Raw genomic sequence first — 18,683 nt, 5'->3', positions numbered from 1 at the left:
TGCCTTCCCCTGGATCAACATGTTAGGGCATGTTAGGCTATGGGTTGAACTAGATGGACTTAAAGTCTTCCTTCAGCCTTAATAACTATGTTACTATGTAGAGACGCCCCGACCCCCACAATTTGCCACCATGTCTTCTTAGGTATTAAGGTCAGGCAGCCAACTTGGAATTGACTGTCCTGCCGGTCTCTGAAGTAATGCGTAGAGTCTATTACTCCCTCGGTGTCCGGCCACCGGCTACGCCCCTCAGAAGGAGGCTGCCGATCTTGGGGCAGAACTCCTCCCGGTGTTATCTCCTTGTGCTGTGACTTCGTTTCTCACTCTCCACAATACAATTCCTGTGAGAAAATATCGCAGTACGGATGCCATACGGATTACATACGGAGGATGCCATGCGCAAAATACGCTGACACACCCTGCCTACGGATGACATACGGACCACTATTTTGGGGACTTTTCTGCGTATTACGGCCGTAAAAAACTGACCGTATTTTCAGACGCTGAGTGTGATGCCGGCCCTGCCTGTGAGACACATGAAGCAGCCTCAGGGGCCACATGTGGCCCACGTGTTTGAGACCCCTGATGTAAGGTGTCAGCTCCTCTCCACAACTCCATCTGCAGCTACAGACTGAGAACATGGACCCCCAAGAGGATCAATGCTGCCACCATAGACCAGTAGGGCAGCATGCCCCAATGCCACACACAACGTACCCCTAGTCTCTACAGAGACAGGTAGCTTTCTCTGGACAAGGCAAAACTATTAAAGGTGAAGTTCCCTTTAAATATTATAGGGAATCTATCACCAGGGTTTAGCTTTACCATTAAGAGATTAGAGGACTAGTCTGCTGCCCCACAGGCTGGCGACCATAGCAGGCACCGGCGTCATGCTATGCACTGGGGTCTTCAGCTGGCCCCTTGCGAGCCATCAGCACACTTCCTTACTCATCCTCCCCAGGTCCAGCACCTCTGCTCCCAGCGTCCATCATTGTCTGCAGCGCTGACGTCACCTCGACGGTGCTGCAGCCAATCAGTGATCTCGGCAGCTTGTACCGTCTACATAACACAGCCGCAGAACTGAGAGATTGGCTGCAGCGCTGGTGATTTCACATCAGCAGTCACTGGGAGCAGCGGTGGTCGGTGGAGACTCAGCACTGGACCTGAGGAGGGAGAGTAAAGAAGAGTTAAACTGCGCAGGGGAAACCCTAATTCAATGTTAAAGCTCTCCAGCAGTACTGGTGACATAATTCTCTAGAAAAAAAACAAAAAACTTCTGTTCTACTCGCTGTCAAGGCAGCAGAAGCAAAACAAAACACACTGATAATGCGCATGCGCACTTTATCACATTTCCAGCAGGACGCATGCGTGTATAGAACGGGACACCGCCCCCCGTAACTGTGACGCAGATTTCAAAAACAAATAGGCGTCTACGAGTGTTTGCGGCTCAGCCAATCAGAATGCAATAGTGCGTCCAATGGGAGAAGAGCTTCCGGTGATTCAAATTTAGAGAGTGCGGGAGCTGCGGAAGAGGCGACTTCTCGGTCCCGGGATCCCGTGAGTACTGTGATGGTGTCAGACCTGTGCACATAGATCTCTCCCGCTGATTATTGCAGACGTGCCGTGCATCCTATGTTGTAGTACTGAGCTGTGACCACATGGCGGATTATCAGATGTCCGTGCTTATTACGGCACGTTGTGTGATGATGCCGCCGGACAAGCCGTGAGCGCTGCTGCTCCGGCTCCTACCGCTGGCATTGCAGGGTCAGCCTTGTGTAGTACAAGGCTCTGGTATAGGGGTGGTCTCCCACTCATGCCCTGTAATGTTGGGCCGCGGTGCGCTCCTGCAGATGTGCCTGGAGAACACCCCTTCATCATGGAGATGGGATTTCCCCTGCACAGTCTAAACTCTCCTTTATTCTCCCTCCCCAGGTCCAGGGCTGAGTCTCCACCGACCACCGCTGCTCCCAGTGTCAGCTGATGTCAAATCAGCGCTGCAGCCAATCTCTCAGCTCTGCGGCTGTGTTATGTAAGGCTACTTTCACACTAGCGTTGTGCACTGCACGTCGCTATGCGTCATTTTGTAGAAAAAAACGCATCCTGCAAAAGTGCTTGCAGGATGCGTTTTTTCTCCATAGACTTTTATTAGCGACGCATTGCCACACGTCGCAACCGTCGTGCGTCGGACCGTCGCCACCATAAAACGTTGCTTGTAACGTTTTTTGGTGCGTCGTGACTGTCTTTTCCGTCCGCGTATGCGCTGCCGGAACTCCGCCCCCCCGCACCTCACAATGGGGCAGCGGATGCGTTGAAAACAGCATCCGCTGCCCCCGTTGTGCGGCGCTTTCGCAGTATGCGTCGGTACGACGCAATTCGTTGTGCGTCGTCTGACGCTAGTGTGAAAGTAGCCTAAGACAGCACAAGCTGACGAGCTCGCTGATGGGCTGCAGCACTGTCGAGGTGATGTCAGTGCTGCAGACAATGACGGACGCTGGGTGCAGCGGTTTCAGACCTGGGGAGGATGAATAAAGCTGTGTGCTGGTGGCTCTCCAGGGGCCAACTGAAGATCCCAGTGATTGGCATGACGGTGCTGCTATGATTGCCAACCTGTGGGGGAGGGGCTGGACTACCCGGCAGCTGATTTACTAGTCCTCTAGTAATAATCTCTTTCTGATAAAGCCAAACCTGACCACTTTCTTCTATGGAACAAAAAAAAATAACCATTCCATCTATAGCAAAATCATCTTTATGCATGACAATGCACCATCTCATGCTGCAAAGAATACCTGAGTCATTGGCTGCTATGGGCATAAAAGGAGAAACTCATGGTGTGGCCACCGTCTTCCCCTGACCTCAACCCTATAGAGAACCTTTGGAGGATCATCAAGCAAAAGATCTATGAGGGTGGGAGGCAGTTCACACCAAAACAGCAGCTCTGGGAGGCTATTCTGACTTCATGCAAAGAGATACAAGCAGAAACTCTCCAAAAACTCACAAGTTCAATGGATGCAAACTGTGAGGATAACAAAGAAGGGGTCCTTATCTTGGCCTGTTGAGATGTTAATAAATTACTTATTAATGCTTCAAATTCAACAAATGACCATTTTCTGTTCTTTACAACCTATTAAATGTTTGGAGACTGTTTTGCAGAATAATGTGGTGCAGTCTGAGTGTTTTGTGTTTTCTAAGTTTTGATAAGTCCTGTTTCATTGGGAGATTTATCCTTTAACGGTTGGAGAATTGAGCAGTGTGTGGTGAAATATGTATATATCTATATGTGTGTAGTGACATATGTCTAGGGTTATGTGTAACTAGCAGTAGTTGAACATCTGTCCTGAAACTGCAGGCCTCACAAAGGTCACAGCATACATATCTTGAGAAGGCAGACTACTGACTCCAATCTCGCCAGGGGGTCGTGCTGGGAACCAAGTAAAAAGGGAAACGTTTGACACCTAGCTCTCTGAAGAGAGATGTCAATTACGGCCTGACACTATCTATCTGAGAATTTTACACAGGGAATCTCAGAGCAAATAATATATTCATTGGGGGAGCGGCCGCGGTCCAATCAAAGACAAGCAATTATGATATTAACCTGAGGGGCTGGTCTAGAAATCTGACCTTCAGAGTAAATCTATAAATTAGGCCTGTATACATAGAATCGTGTTCACATGTGAGGGCAGCCTGGGAAGCTAAAGTGATCCAGTCCATATTCACCCCCCCAGGGAGCAGAAGCAGACTACCAGTTAGCAATTTCTGTAAGTTTTCTCCTGTTTATTTTGTGCTGTTTTGCATACCTGTATGTCATTACCATATTTTTATACATTTTTCTTTACAGTAAGCACTGAATCTTTTTATATTAAAGTTTCAAACTTAAGTTGAACCTCATATGTTCTAAAGAATATAGCCTTAGACTGTTTGATCCTTAAGAGTGGTAGACAGTAGTAGCAATATTCCCGGGACTCATCACCCGTGTATTCGATGAGTGGTGGCAGTGTGTATGAGCGGGTGTGTGGCTTGGGTCGGTGTGTGATTTATGCTCCCATTACAGCATAGGACGGAGGTTGAATGCTGGACTGAGAGCGGGGAGTAGATTAACCCTTGCAGGCTCAACCCCAAGTCACGTGCTGAGAGCGGGTACGTGACAAATTGGAGGCAACACAGAAGGGATTCATGACACAGCGTATGGACTTGTTAGCATTGGCCATGTAGGAAAATCAAAGAAAAATAGCACTTGCATAATAATTCTGAATGCGGTGTATTCTTTGGTTTCTAGTCCTACGTTTGGCTCTTTCGTCCGTATGTCTGATTCTTCGTCTCCTCCCCGTTCATGGACTTCGAGCCGTTTGTACTAAGAAGCCCCTGATCACTCATCCTTAACCCCCCTCAAATTTTTTCTTTTAGGTAACAAAACCAAAATGGAGGCTCGCTCCAAGTTTTCAGGCCGATATAAGAAGGACATGAGCCTGGAGAACCTAAGAGCCAAAGTCTCTCGACGTAAATCCATATCACAGAAGGAGAACAGACACAAGGAGTTCGGGAAGAGTCGGGGCCTGTCGTTGGCAGACGCCAATGTCTCCCTTATAAAGGAGCAGGACATGACGGTGGTCGTGGAGGTGAACGAGTCCTGCCATGTAAGAGGGTCTGAAAATCAGCCGGGTAAGAGGCCATTTATCATCTCCTTGTCAGTAAGCAGGGGCTCAGTTCCTCCATTGTTCTTGCATTTAGGGAGGTAGCAGGTCCTAATTAATTATTGCAGGCATATAAGGACTATCACAGACTAGAATCGCCCACTGAACTCCTAAGCACAGAATGAGGGGAGGATTAAAATGAACTACAATTTATCTGGAATCCTTTTTAGCAAACTGTATCACTCTGATCCGCTCCTCCGGCTCCGTCACATGCCTGCAGAACAGACACCTTGCTTGTTCTTCCAAGAGCCCTGATATTTATCATCTTCTTTTTATTTATTTTACTATTTATTCTTTTTATTTTACTATTAAAGTTGCATGATGGCATGTTTTATAATGTTCTGTAAAAATTCTAAATGGGACTGAAAATAATAAAGAAAACAAAAATAATCTTTTCCAACCTTTGTTTTTACAACCGTGACTTTGTTCTACAAGTACAGTTGTGGTGATGCTAAACTTATACAGGGTTCTTTTTCCCCCTTTTTTATATCTAAGAAATAAAATTTAAACAAGTTTGCAAGAATGTATATCTTATAATTTTTGTGGTGGGGGGGTTGATCGATGAATGAGGGCTTGCTTTTGCTTTTACCTACCATATATTGCTTTTGGGTCCATAAGACTTTTTATCCATTCTCAGTTTATTGGGAAGGTGATCAGATGCCCCCACCACCTCTTGCTAACCTCCAAAGTGCCTCCTAGGATATTAAACTGTTGCATTTGGGTGCTGGCTGTGCGGCGCTGGCAGCTCCTGAGCCGCTCCGTGTAGTTAATTCGCGCGCATCTGCCATGTGTAGCGCGCGTCGCCAAGGGTTTGAAGGAAATATAAAAGATCCTGCAAGAATGACTCCATATAAAAAAACAAAATGAATGTAGTGAAGAAAAAATTGTTTCTATAATATTTAATGTACATGGTGTGATTTAAAGGGGTTGTCCAGGCTTATCATTAGTCTGTGAATTCTCTCACTGCTTGTATTGAGCAAGGCCGCACTTGTCTAATTGGAATATGGCTGGAAGTTTGCTTATCACATCCTTGTGGTCACATGATCGCTCAGTCTTGCTGCCGGCCCCGGAGATTCCTCGCTCTGCTTTACATGTTCTTTGTTACTGGTTTTTTTTTTTTTTTTCTTTTTTTTTTCCCCAATCCTTTTGTTCTCAGCAAAATAAGTCACCGCCAGAAATGTCTGTCAGCTGCTTTTTGACAACACATGAACTATCGGCATACCGAGCGCTGCTGTGTATGGAGGAGTCGGAAGACCTAATGGCCAAGCTATAGTCCAGATCACAGCTATCTGTTGTGAATTGGGGTCTTTACACCAATGAGGGTCCCTAGATTTGCTATATATTGTATATTGTCTGCAAGACAAATCTGTAACTATTTGTTTGGTGTTCAGATGTCATCAGTGGGGGCTGGATGATTGGATTTTCCCTTTTTTAAAATGTAGCCTTCCAAAGCAGAGAGCCATGAGCAGCAAGTTTGGTCACCTCTGTTAAACGGGGTCTTTGAGGTGGGGTGGTGCGCTCCTGTTTAACAGTTTGGGACAGCAGCAATGTTGCGTTGGCCCGATCTTTTTGCTCTCTGATGCTGCAGGGAGACTGAGGCAATCCAATGATCTGGTTAGTTTCAGAGCAGCACTCGTAAGCTCTATAGAAAAGAGCTTGTAAGCGCTGCACTCCTCACTTAGGAAATCGGCCACCACTGATGGACTGCAGCAGTGGCCGGCAATGTAGGAAATTAGTAGTTAACTATAGAATTAAAAAGTCTTACGCTCTTGAATGTAGAGGATTTTTAAAAACTGGAGTAAATTGCAAAGTTGTGGTGGTTTCGTCACATTGCAAGTTAAAGTCTTGAACATTTTGTTTCCCGATTTTTCCATGCAGGAAATCAAGGAAGAACAAAAGAGCAGGTCATCAAGGATGAACGACGGGCGATGTTGCAGCGCTACAAAGAAGAGAAGCAACTGAGGAAACTGAAGGAACAACGAGAAAAAGCCAGTAAAGGCATCTTTAAATGTGGGATCTACAGGCCGGAGGAATCATTTATTCCTGTCCTCAAAATCCAGACTGGTGCCAAAGTGAAAGAGAAGGTAGTGCCGTGCACGAATTTATTAACCGTCCGCTGCAAGTTAAAGGGAACCTGTCACCCCCAAAATCGATGGTGAGGTAAGCTCACCGTCATCAGGGGCGGTCCCGCTGCAGTCCAGTCCGATGGGCGTCTCAGGTCCGGTACAGCGCCTCCCATCTTCATTCCATGACGTCCTCTTCTGGTCTTCACGCTGTGGCTCCGGATCAGGCGTACTTTGTCTTCCTGTTGAGGGCAGAGCAAAGTACTGCAGTGCGCAGGCACCGGAAAGGTCAGAGAGGCCCGGCGCCTGCGCACTGCTGTACTTTGCTCTGCCCTCAACAGGGCAGACAAAGTACGCCTTCGCCGGAGCTGCGGCATGAAGACCAGAAGAGGACGTCATCCTATGAAGATAGGAGGGACCGGACCGGACCGCACCGGGACCTCCCCTGGGTGAGTATAATCTAACCTCTTTTTCTCCTCTTTCAGGTAACATCGGCGGCTTATCTACAGCATTACAGAATGCTGTAGATAAGCCCCTGATGACGGTGATCTTAGCTCATCTTCGATTTTGGGGGTGACAGGTTCCCTTTAAAAGCAGTTGTTCGCATGCATGCATGTATCTGGAGGTAAAATAATTTTTGTAATTGGGTTACATTACGAATTCTGCACTGTTTGCTTTCCCATAGCCTCTCTTTTGCCCTATTGAATGAGTTCACTAAGAAACTGAGCTCATTCTGAAAGTGTTATTCTTTTGTCTCTTTTTTTTTTTTCTGACCTCCTCTCAGCTGATTTATGACCACAGACCGCATCAAGGTTGATTGACAGGGGACAAAGAGCCTGTAAAAGTCAAACGGTGCAACATTTTTAATGAAACCTAATTGCGAAAAATGACTTCTAGCCCCAAATTCTTGCATTTCTTCAGTTTAAAAAAAAAAAAAAAAGTTCCCCTTTTAACATTGTATTAAATGATGCTCTTTCCTTCACACCTAGCCTGCTGCACCCAGCGTAACAAGAATTACACGGTCCACAGCGATAATGGAGCCTCCCGCTAACAAGACCCGCACCCAGACCGTTCCTGTAAGCTTTTTTTCTTACCCCATCTGACATCTGCTCTGTATATAGCTATATATTGGAAGTAACTCTGAAATGTGAATTTTTTATTTTTAACAGGTAAACGTGCTGAACAGCAGAGTAGATGGTGCAATTCCAAAAAGTCGGGGACAGACGTCTGTCCTGAGAAAGAATGAAAAGGAAAACAAAGGTGCATGAAATACTAAATGTGGAGATAATGTATATATTGTGCCACTTGTCCTAAAGGAGGTGGCCACACTATACAGTGTATGGTCTGTACAGCAGAGCTTGGAATGGATATATAGGCAACTGACTAATCCTATAGACTGTATCAAAGTATTAAAGCGACTCCCATTATCCTTCATGACCCCCGTGCTGGATGGAAACTGGCACAGGAGGCTATAAAGGATGGGATCATATCTGTAGCCATTTGTAGGATGAGCGTAATGAGACATGGCTTGTAATAAAATGGCTTTAGAGAGGCGGAGAAGGGTCAGACCCCCAGTAATCTTCCTTTTTTTTGGGTGGATGTATGACAGGCTCTGCATTAGGAAAACCTTTTTCCTGGACAACTATCCTTTCTCTGCATATGTGAATCACTGTGTCTAGTGATCTCCCTACATGGGATCACGATGTACCGGAGCACAGAGCTGTCAATCACGCTGCACTGCGGCTCGCCTGCATTGTAGGCGGCTGACAAGTCTGCAACCAAACCCACCACGGTCCTTTATTACCGCTCATCACTTTACACTCCTGTAGGACCAGCTCTATGATCAGTAATAAAAGGTGCTCTTCTTTTTCAGTTTCCAATCAATCTACAAGAATCACAAGATCGGCTGCAAATGCAACCTCCAAAACTGCCACAACTGCTGGCAAAGCACCAGTGAAAAAGGCCTCAGGTAATCACTGTTCATCGCCACAATTGGTGCTGTGGGGGGCCAAGTCCCATAATTGTGAACCCCCTGTAAGAATGTATGGGGGAGAGATACTTGCACAAGTATTTAACTTCTCGCTGCACAACCCCTTATTACCCATCCACAGAATAGCTGATGATTTGTTACTTGGTGGGGGTCCGAGAGCTGGGTCCTTCACCGATGGACAGAATGGGACATTTTTATCCCCATTACAAAGTAGTGGGAGGTCCGACACCCGACTGCTCCATTAATTTACTATGGGGCTGTCGGGGAAAAATGTCAAATGCGCAGCAGCCTCATAGAGAATGAATAGAGCAGCGGTTGAACACTGACATTGCAGGATAAATGTGCCCCCATTCTGCCAATCGATGTTAGGTGAGGGTCTGGCCACTGGGACCCATCAGTAAGGTATCGCCTATTCTGTAAATGGCTGATGACTAGTGATGAAGGAACGTTCTCGGATAAGGTGTTATCTGAGCATGCTCCTGTTCTATCCGAGTGCCTTCAACGTGTTCGAATAATATGTCCGAATCCTCGCGGCTGCATGTCTCGTGGCTGTTAGCTAGCCACAACACATGCAGGGATTGCCTAACAGTCGATAGACATGCAGCTGCGGGGTCTCAAACATAGTATTCGAGCACGCTGAAGATACTCTATTAGCACTGGAGCATGCTCAGATTACACCTTATCCCAGCATTTTCGCTCATCTCTGATTAACATGTTTTCACCAGACGGCCCCTTTAATAAATCTGTGTACTCTGCCGCTATGAGCAGATCACTTCCCTTTCCAAAAAAATGAGTTATTTGATTGAAGATTGTCCTTGAAGCGCAGTCTCCTAAAAGCAACATTTCTCCATATACACTAAGAGGGCAGAGGTGGGTTTCCCTGTTCAGGACCTCCTAGTGTAGTCCAGAATGAAGCAGCTCTGGCCGTGTAAGATTACATGCCCGTCATTTTAATACATTAATACAATTGACTGGCTGTAGCCCCCATGGGCAAAATCAGCTGATTGCTTGATAGTGTCCAGTATAAATGGGGCTGTCTCTGAGAAAATCCCTTTAAGAAGAAATGATTCTACCAATCAGAGATGAGCTGGTCCTGTGATTTCCTCCCCCTCTCATTTTTTTTTTTTTTTTTTTTTTTTATTTATTTATTTATTTTTAATTTCTGCACTGTTATTTCTGCAGCTGCCAAACCACAGGTTACAAGGGAGACCAACCCAAAGATGGCCGTTGATAAAAGTAAGGTGAGACTCTTGCATGTATTTCAGTGAGCAGCCCAAGATTTTTTTTTTTCTCTACATACCATTTTTTTAATAGGATTTCATTTAAAAAAGTGACATCTGTAGCCTGTATGCATACTAATACAACGCTGGCTGCAGAATGCAGTCAGCAAGTTTGTCACACAGCAAAGTCTGCGAACCTGTTCTCTCATACTATCAAATTCTCAATAGGCTGATTTATGATAAATTGTTGTGGCTTTACTCTCTCTTCATAGCCTCCTGTAGTTGATCGAGCTCCTGAAAAAGCGCAAGAGCTCGAAACCATCCTTAAAGAAAGGTTGCGAGTGCCGTCCTTCGCTCCAGACAACTTTGTCTTTCAGCCTTTGGACGGATTGTCTACATTCAAGTTTCAGCCCATGACTCCTAACAAGGCCAATGCATTTCTGACCCCTACTTTTAAATCGAGTCCCCAGGATGGTAGGAGGTAATGATGTGTGCGAGGCTTTATATTTTGTGGCCTTACAGTTTTGGGGTCTGGACCAGTTGGTGATGCATATTGTATTATTTGTAGGGACTTTGTGGTTATACGAGAACATAATACAGAAGAGACTGATTCTGTGTTTCCATCTGAACCATCACCTATAACCATGAAAGTAAAGCAGGATGAGAATGTAAATGCTTCTCCCCCAGATAAAGGTATTTTGACACCGTAAGCAAGGGTGTAAGGAGGAAAAAAAAAAAGTATGTATGTATGTATGTATGTATGTATGTATGTATGTATGTATGTATGTATGTATGTATGTATGGATGTATGGATGTATGGATGTATGGATGTATGGATGTATGGATGTATGGATGTATGGATGTATGGATGTATGGATGTATGGATGTATGGATGTATGGATGTATGGATGTATGGATGTATGGATGTATGGATGTATGGATGTATGGATGTATGGATGTATGGATGTATGTATGTTTTCTCTCTCAATAGTGATTGTTTCATGTACCTGTAATTATAAATATTTTTTATAAATAATGACATGATAAATACATAAATATATTTATAGAACTACTCTTGTTATTAAGCAATTAATACTTAATCATTCTGTCACATGGTCTTGTGTGTAAATAGTAGAATGTACAAGTGGTGCCAGTTCTGCCCCACACACCAGTCCGGCACTGACACCACCACCTTGTGAGCCAAGCATGGAGGAGAAGACCATACCAGCACAGGAGCCTCTGCACGAAGTGCCATACTTCAGGTTAGTCTCCGCCAAGGCGGATCTTTTGTCTGAATATGACGCCCTATATAGGGGAAATGTATTACAGGGACCTATTCAGTTTTATATTGGCCAAAATAGCACAAAAAGCCAAATGTCTAATAGTATCAAACAAAGAATACAGCAGGTTCAGTTAGGACTTTTCAGTATACATGGGGTGCGAATATGCTGACCGCAAGGGGTTTGAGCACTGGGACCCCCACTAATCACACACATGCGGGTCAAGAGTCCCCTGTTTGGATGGACATACTCCCTTGAGCTCTGTTTTAAAGTCTACGGGACCGACAAAGATCGCAAAGTACAATGACGTTTAGGTGAAAACTTTCTGGAGATCAGAATTCACGAAGTGAAATCCACTGCATGACCCTGCTGGAATTGCAGCAGGACATAACTAGTCTGTTAGGTGTGATCATTGGTTTTATTCTCTAAGCGTCTTTACTCTGGCTCATTTCTGGCGGCAGCTTGTACCATTTTGTTTTAGGTGATTCCAATTTTTTTTTCTAATTCTAGGGACATCTTGAAGTCTGAGATTCAGAAGCTGACACTGTTGTGTAGCGTCTGGGATAAAAGGATTGACATGGATATTCCAGAAGATGGTAATTTTCAAATAGATAAAAACTCCATTATGACATCTGAAAGTACCGGGCAGATTTTGGTGCTTTTTCTGCATAAAAAAAACAAAAAAAACAACAAAGTTGGAAGGGGCCTCCTAGGTCATCTGGTCCAATCCCCTGCTCAAAGCACTTCATACAACCGTGGAAAGAACAGTGATCTATTGTACTGGGCTCTGTGCAAAGACCACGACTAGTAGCCACATGTTGTGTATTAGGCTAATCCAGATGGGGACCCTCGTCGGTTAAAGCTGAAAATCCATAGTGGCAACGTGCGGGCCAGCCTCTGGTTACTGGCTGATTCTTTTGCAAATCCACGTGAATTTTGCTCAAGACAAGTAAGTTGTGTGAACAGCGGCTAAGACTAGTGATCTATGGGGGCAGTGGTAAAAATCCCAGTGGTGCAAAGTACATGGCATTGCCTCCTTTTAGGGAGAAATCGTTTCGCACTGTTGTAGTTTTTACTATGGCTTTTGGCTGACACCAGACTTGGCTATGTCCTTACTATAACCACACACTTTTGTGTCTCTCATGAAATATGACTGTTATACAATGGGACTTTAGTTTTCTGTTTGGAGCGGTGTCGGTGCAACGTGTCTCCTTTTTATATTTTCTCCAGCCAAAGACCTGATCAGAACCACAGTGGGGCAAACAAGACTGTTGATGACCGAGCGGTTTAAGCAGTTTGAGGGACTGGTTGACAATTGTGAATTTAAGAGAGGGGAGAAGGAAACTACATGTACGGATCTCGATGGCTTTTGGGATATGATCTATTTTCAGGTGAGTTCCTGCAAAAAGGAATGAGGTATTAACACAATCTTGGGATAATGTCTACACTACTCTTCTCTGACGGCTCTTTGTAGTTTTGTAAAAGGTTGTAATCCTTTTGTAGAGGACACCCAAACTCCGATTTTATTAGATCAAGGTTACACCCACATACCTCCCCTTGGTCTGCTCATATGGGGGCTGCTTGTGGGACGTGCCAGGTCTGTTAGAACTCCATGAGATCGCCAACATCTTCACCCTTAGAGGTCCCAGGCGACAGTCACTGTCGTCATGTTTCCCATCATGTTTCTATCCCTCTATAGAGCTGAAACATGGATAGCATCATTGATCGGACCAATACCATGTAGGAGGGAGTTAGGATGGCTTTACAGTGTGAGTGAATTTATCATCATGTTCATCCTTTTGCCACGTTCATCTTTTCGCCACAGCGCCAAAATTGTATCTCCCATAAATATTGGATTGATGCAAACCCCAATATTGCCGCTAGCTCCAAAAAAGCCTGAGGACCAGTGCTTTGAACAGAGGAAGCTCTTCCCTTGGAAGAGTACTAAGTAAATTAATCTGTGTTGTGGTGTCTAGTTCTCAGAACAACTCTCACACTGTAATTACCTGATCACTGCAGGAAGTCCCTACTTCAGTGGAGGTTGAAATCTCAGCTCTTTCTCATTTCCTCATTTATACTTATTCCCATATGTTCAATGTAAAGGTGAAATGTCCCCTCTCCAGAGATGATCTCCAAGGATTTTACTTTTCCTCTACGACAGTCATCCTTTCATTGTTGACTCTGCACACAGTGACAGAATGTTATATGCATGGCAGCAAAATGTATTGTTTGTGCATTCGCATTATGGGCTCACTAGTGAATGATTAACCCTGGTGTCCATATACTTGGCTATTGCCTTTTTAAGTGAAATCTTTTAAGAGCACTGGTGGATTTTAAAAGTATAGCGTTAACCAGCGACATTGTGATATAAAAGCCTTCACACCCTAATAATTGGATTAGGACTAAGAAATGAGTCCTCCTGTTATACAATTCAAGCGTCACTTGCACTTTTAATATATTTCCTGTAATGTTTGGATTATAACAGTAAAGTTTATAAACTTTTTAGCACTTTGGCTTTATTCCATCTTGTGCTTGGTGCATAACAGATGTTGTGGATGTGACACGCGTTGTCCAGCAGGGGGCAGTTTATCCTTTATAGTAGTGGGTGGTGTCTATTATGAGAATACAGCTTTCTTTTCTGTATACATTTTTTTTTTTTTTTTTTTTTTTTCTAAATTAGATTGAAGATGTGAATAAAAAGTTTGTTAATCTTGGAAAACTAGAAGAAAATGCCTGGCAGCAAAATACAGTTCAGACTCAAGCTAAAAAGGCTGTAAGGGTAAGGAATTTTCAATGTTTACAGTTTTGGTGGAATAATTAATTTTCTGTCAGGAACTGCAAATGTCAAAGATCTGGACAAGCCCGTGTTTTTAGGAGCGTCCGCTTCAATGGGAGCGGGTATCGCCTCTGTACTACAGATCTGAGTTTCCTAACTTTTGGTTTGCAGAAAAAAATGTGTCCAGCAGCACCCGGGAAATCGAACCAAGAAGATATTGGGAAAGCGGCCGCCAGAAGTCGCCTCGCTGCCATTAGAGCTGCAATGAAAAATAAAGTTAAAACTGAGGATCCGACCTCTGAAGCGGAGGCGCCAGTAATCCCAGTGCAAGTGGACCCCATCGTATTTGATGCCGGATTCTTTAGGATTGAGAGTCCTGCCAAAGTCCCCGGCAGTAAGTGATTCATTGCCCTGTCCGGCTTCCATCACTGCAGGTCGTTGTTCAGCCACGCAGCATTGCGGAGACTTCTCTTGACATTTTCCACTTAATTCCATAATCTCCAGATGGAGCTTGTTATAATTTTTAAAATTTCCACTTTCTTTTTCTGCTTTTCCTTTTTAGGTCTTTGCAGAAATCTCTGTTCTTCTCGGCCAAAAACGCCGAGATCAACAAAGAAAATTGCCCAGAACTCTGTAACGCCAATTACAAGTTGCGTAGAAGAAGCTGCAGTAGACCTGAAACCGGAGAAGTCTCCAAGCCCAGCAAAGTCCCCTATAAGAAAATCCCTGTTTGGTATGCCAGAAGAAGAAAGGTAATTCCTGCAGTTTGGCTGTACCTCTGACCTGGTGCCTAATAAAGGACTCGTGTAGCCATGAGATGGACTATTGTAATGTAGGGCTGCTACATTCACCATCCTTGTCAAGTCACTGTGTTGACCTATCCTTCATTTTATTCATCATACATTTATCAGTATATGAGATGCGTCCATGTCCATCTATATACCCTACTATGGCTTATGGAAGACATGGCAGTTGTAATTTTTAGGCCAAGTTCTTTTAGGATTTTGCACACACTCCCCTGTATATAAGATAATCAGTGGCCTCAGTCTGGAAGGTTGTGGTGTCTGTCTACTATAGGGTCCCGTTGTGTTATATAAAAGACCTGCAATGTGCACTTTAGCCTTATATTAAAGGGAACCTGTCACCCCCAAAATCGAGGGTGAGCTAAGGCCACCGCCATCAGGGGCTTATCTACAGCATTCTGTAATGTTGTAGATAAGCCCCCGATATATCCTGAAAGATGAGAAAAAGAGGTTAGATTATACTCACCCAGGGGCGGTCCTGGTACGATGGGCGTCGTGGTCCGGTCCAGGGCCTCCCATCTTCTTAGGATGACGTCCTCTTGTCTTTACGCTGCGGCTCCGGCACAGGTGTACTTTGTCTGCACTATTGAGTGCAGAGCACCGGGAAAGGTCAGAGAGGCCCGGCACCTTCCGCACTGCAGTACTTTGCTCTGCCCTCAACAGGTCAGACAAAGTACGCCAAAGTCACTTTGTGAACATATTTGAAGTCTGGCACAATGCAATATTTAAAAAAATAAATTTTGCACCGTTCCTTGCTTCTTGACTTTAAATAGTGTTGTACCAAGCCTGGTTCCTGACTCGGTTAAAGTTAGGTTTACCTATGTGGTATGATGTGCCATGCATGGTTCCTGTCACTCTCGTCTCTGAGCCCTGTCTGACTTATCACAACTGTGTCTTCAGTCTGCAGAATCAAGAACCAGATCCTATAGTGCAGAATCCCGAGCATACAGAAGATGATTCTGTGAGTTGTCTTTTATTTTGTTTGACTATATATTTATTTTTTTCTTGGTTCTATATAGAATGGATGTCACTGTGTTTGTCATATCTCACATAGGTCCCTGCAGTAGTGGACCTGACACAGTATTTAGTTCCCACTCATGCAGTCCACATGGGAGCAGCGGAGTCTCCAGGCCTCATGCAATGTTTAGACCTTGAAGCAAGCGAAACCACTCAAGCTAGCTGTGACCTTGGGACGGATATTGACATAAATGTGACTACTGATGACGACGTCTTCATGGACAGCCCAGAAAAAGATGTGCATGCACCGCAAGCTCCCCAGTTACTGGAGACTTCAGAACCGGGGCCTGATGACGGTATGCATCTCCCTATACCCTATGGAAAAGGCCATAATCCATGTCAGTGACAGCATCAACAAACCTAAAGTACAGAAGTGGAGCTGGAAAAGAATATTACTTCATCTTGCCCTGGTCTGGTCTTTTGGGGCAGTTTTTACTTCTGCAGCTGGAACTTGTGGCGCAGCATCTTGGCATTTACCAGGCCACATGAGGCCTAACTACAGCTAAGATGACGATAGTCGTGGGTACGTTGCATCCAAAATCCTGATCTTACCTGTACAGTACAGGATGACGGAACATAACCTCTCAGGGCCTGGTAAATGCAGGTGGTGCCAACTAATACCACCCTGGTCTGGATGAGGGTAGTGTGAATCTTTTGTTTGATGTAGATGCTTCAAGGGCTCCTTAGACCTGGAGATTATGTAGCGATCATAGGGCCCAATAATTTAGACTTTTTGAAAGGGAGTTTCAATAGAAACTGTAGCCATACACATCAGATTTAGGAAGAAGGGGAGATATGTTTATATGCTATTAATGTACTAAATGGGATAACACCTTTAATGTATACAGGGGTGGTCTTCAGCTTTTGTTCTCCCCAATCGGCACCACAAAGGTGCCATGGCCCCTTCATTGGTTATCCAGTCACAGCGCTGTGCACACTGGTGGGGCTGTGCCTGTACTGCAACCTGAGGGGCCAGGCACAGCAACACTTGTAATCATTCCTAGGAGATTGTGCTTAACACCTGGAAATAAAGCAGCTGCTAAACCTGATTGTGCACTTTTTTTCTTTTATCAGATGTGAAGACCACCAATGATCCACTCCACTTTCTTGGAAGCTGCACCCCGATCATGGTAGAGAAATGATTTAATTCCTCCCAGTAGATCATTGCCATCCGAGGAATGATCCAGATTCTGTATATACACACAAAGCCTCAGTTCTGTCTTTGCTTTTCCAAATGTTTTTATTCTGTTCTACATTAAACTTTTCTATTGCTTAGTGTGTACGGTTTTTGTTTTCCTCCCTCCTGGCATAAAATGGGATCAGGGTCTGGTTTGTAAATGTTTTAGAAGTTGCTTTTGCTCTGTACCGGACCTATCTCTGCAACTGTGATGTCTCTACGCACTTAGGCTGGGGTCACACTTGCGCGTGCAATGCGAGAAACTCGGACGAGTCCCTTGCATCAATACCGGGCACTGCCACTGGAGTGTGTGGCTACATGTATTTCTATGGAGCCTCACACTCCGGTCCCAAGTATTGATGTGAGGGATTCATGTGAGGTTATCGCATTGCACTCGCTAGTGTGACCCCGGCCTTAAAATACAGATTCGGGCATTACAGATAAGCCATGTCTAGTGTTGGATTACCCTTTTAAGTTATAGTCTTGCTCTATATTTCACTCTTCCAAAATGCATTTATTTTGGCCTAACCTCTTTAGCAATTGTGTTTTATTAAACATTATGCCCATTTTAATCTATAATTCCCCCCCCCCCCCCCCCCCCCCCCCAAGTTCCACTGTATTTCTTACTTCATAAGTGCTGCACCAATTTTAAATGAAATCTAATTGCAAAAATTATTTCTATCCCCAAATCCATGCATTTAGAGATTGGGGGCTGTGAAAGTTTAGGCAACCCTGCTCAAAATGACTTATTGTAAACCATTGAGCAAGTTGAAAATGAAGTGATCTCTAGAAGTCAAAGTTGAGGACACATTTCCTTTTGTATTTCGGGCACTCATTTTAGAAAAGTGGCCCTCTAAAGGGCATCTGTATATTATACATATAACCTACTTGGATAAGGAATAATTAATGCTCCTTTACAAGATTTCACTCACCCTGATCGGCCCTTAGTTCTAACTGAAGTTTTTCTTTGCAGGTTCAGCATTCGCCTATGATGGTTGACGTTGCCGCACTAACAGATTTAATGAGTTTTTCACCTATGGAGAACTGATCTGCTTTGCTAAGAGGAATGCAGCGACATGACCTCGGACCTGTACAGACTGGAAGCCATGAGCCTCACCTTACAAACCTAGTCTGTTTTGCTGGTGTTTATAGTGTTCTTGTATAGTGAGATCTGTTACATGTATATCAGGAGTTTACTGTAAGCTTTGCCTCCATCATACACCCACCTCTGTATATATTTTATTTTAGACAGTTGTGTATTCTTTGCCTCTGGCCATCTAATGTATTTCCCTAGCAGCTCAGAAGTAGATCACTTATACTAATGCAACGAGCTGAAGTCACTGCAGTAAAGTGTGTGGACCCCGAGCTCACATTTACCTGGGGTCTGGGATAAAGGCTTCTTATACCAAAATTACATTTTCTTTATAAATTCTTAAAAAAAAACAACCCATGTCCCAGAATCTTTAATTTGAGAGAATTCTAAGATGATGCAATGAGATTATTCCCCTTAGTCTTGGCTGCTGTGATTCGCCAGTGGGATCTGAAGCGCTGTCCTGTCAATCATTCACAAAACTGCTGCAGCCAATCGTCTGCAGATGTGGCATTTGCTTCCATCAATCATATGCTTTATGGTCGATTTAAGGCTAACAACTAGTGCTAGTTGACTAAGGTAGGT

The 18,683-nt window shown here is 44.4% G+C and overlaps 1 protein-coding gene across 2 annotated transcripts; it reads left to right on the top strand.

Annotated features, from left to right (window-relative positions):
• Positions 1–1,422: 1,422 nt before the first annotated feature.
• On the top strand, positions 1,423–18,442 carry DLGAP5 (DLG associated protein 5). 2 transcript variants are annotated; one of them, XM_077264458.1, is made up of 19 exons: positions 1,423–1,551; positions 4,396–4,650; positions 6,561–6,766; positions 7,735–7,821; positions 7,915–8,005; positions 8,619–8,714; positions 9,918–9,976; positions 10,228–10,436; positions 10,524–10,648; positions 11,088–11,217; positions 11,746–11,831; positions 12,466–12,626; positions 13,916–14,014; positions 14,183–14,405; positions 14,574–14,763; positions 15,715–15,775; positions 15,869–16,127; positions 16,906–16,961; positions 17,982–18,442. In XM_077264458.1, exons 2-19 carry the CDS (start codon positions 4,410–4,412, stop codon positions 18,054–18,056), a joined length of 2,454 nt encoding a protein of 817 aa, XP_077120573.1. In that variant the 5' UTR covers positions 1,423–1,551; positions 4,396–4,409; the 3' UTR covers positions 18,057–18,442. The 2 variants fall into 2 exon arrangements, with proteins under 2 accessions (XP_077120573.1, XP_077120581.1); XM_077264466.1 differs by having other exon boundaries at positions 11,091–11,217; positions 17,982–18,190.
• The last annotated feature ends 241 nt before the right edge of the window (positions 18,443–18,683 follow it).

The sequence above is a fragment of the Ranitomeya variabilis genome, chromosome 1 (genome assembly GCF_051348905.1).
Source record: "Ranitomeya variabilis isolate aRanVar5 chromosome 1, aRanVar5.hap1, whole genome shotgun sequence".
Classification (NCBI taxonomy): Eukaryota; Metazoa; Chordata; class Amphibia; order Anura; family Dendrobatidae; genus Ranitomeya; species Ranitomeya variabilis.
This window is presented reverse-complemented; position numbering and strand designations above follow the sequence as displayed.

Bases quoted from the DNA above. Each gene is read 5' to 3' on its own strand.
- DLGAP5 (XM_077264458.1), top strand. From the start codon at position 4,410: ATGGAGGCTCGCTCCAAGTTTTCAGGCCGATATAAGAAGGACATGAGC. The intron at 8,715-9,917 runs GTAATCACTGTT...TTATTTCTGCAG, and splicing joins ACCAGTGAAAAAGGCCTCAG to CTGCCAAACCACAGGTTACA. The intron at 11,218-11,745 runs GTTAGTCTCCGC...TTCTAATTCTAG, and splicing joins CACGAAGTGCCATACTTCAG to GGACATCTTGAAGTCTGAGA.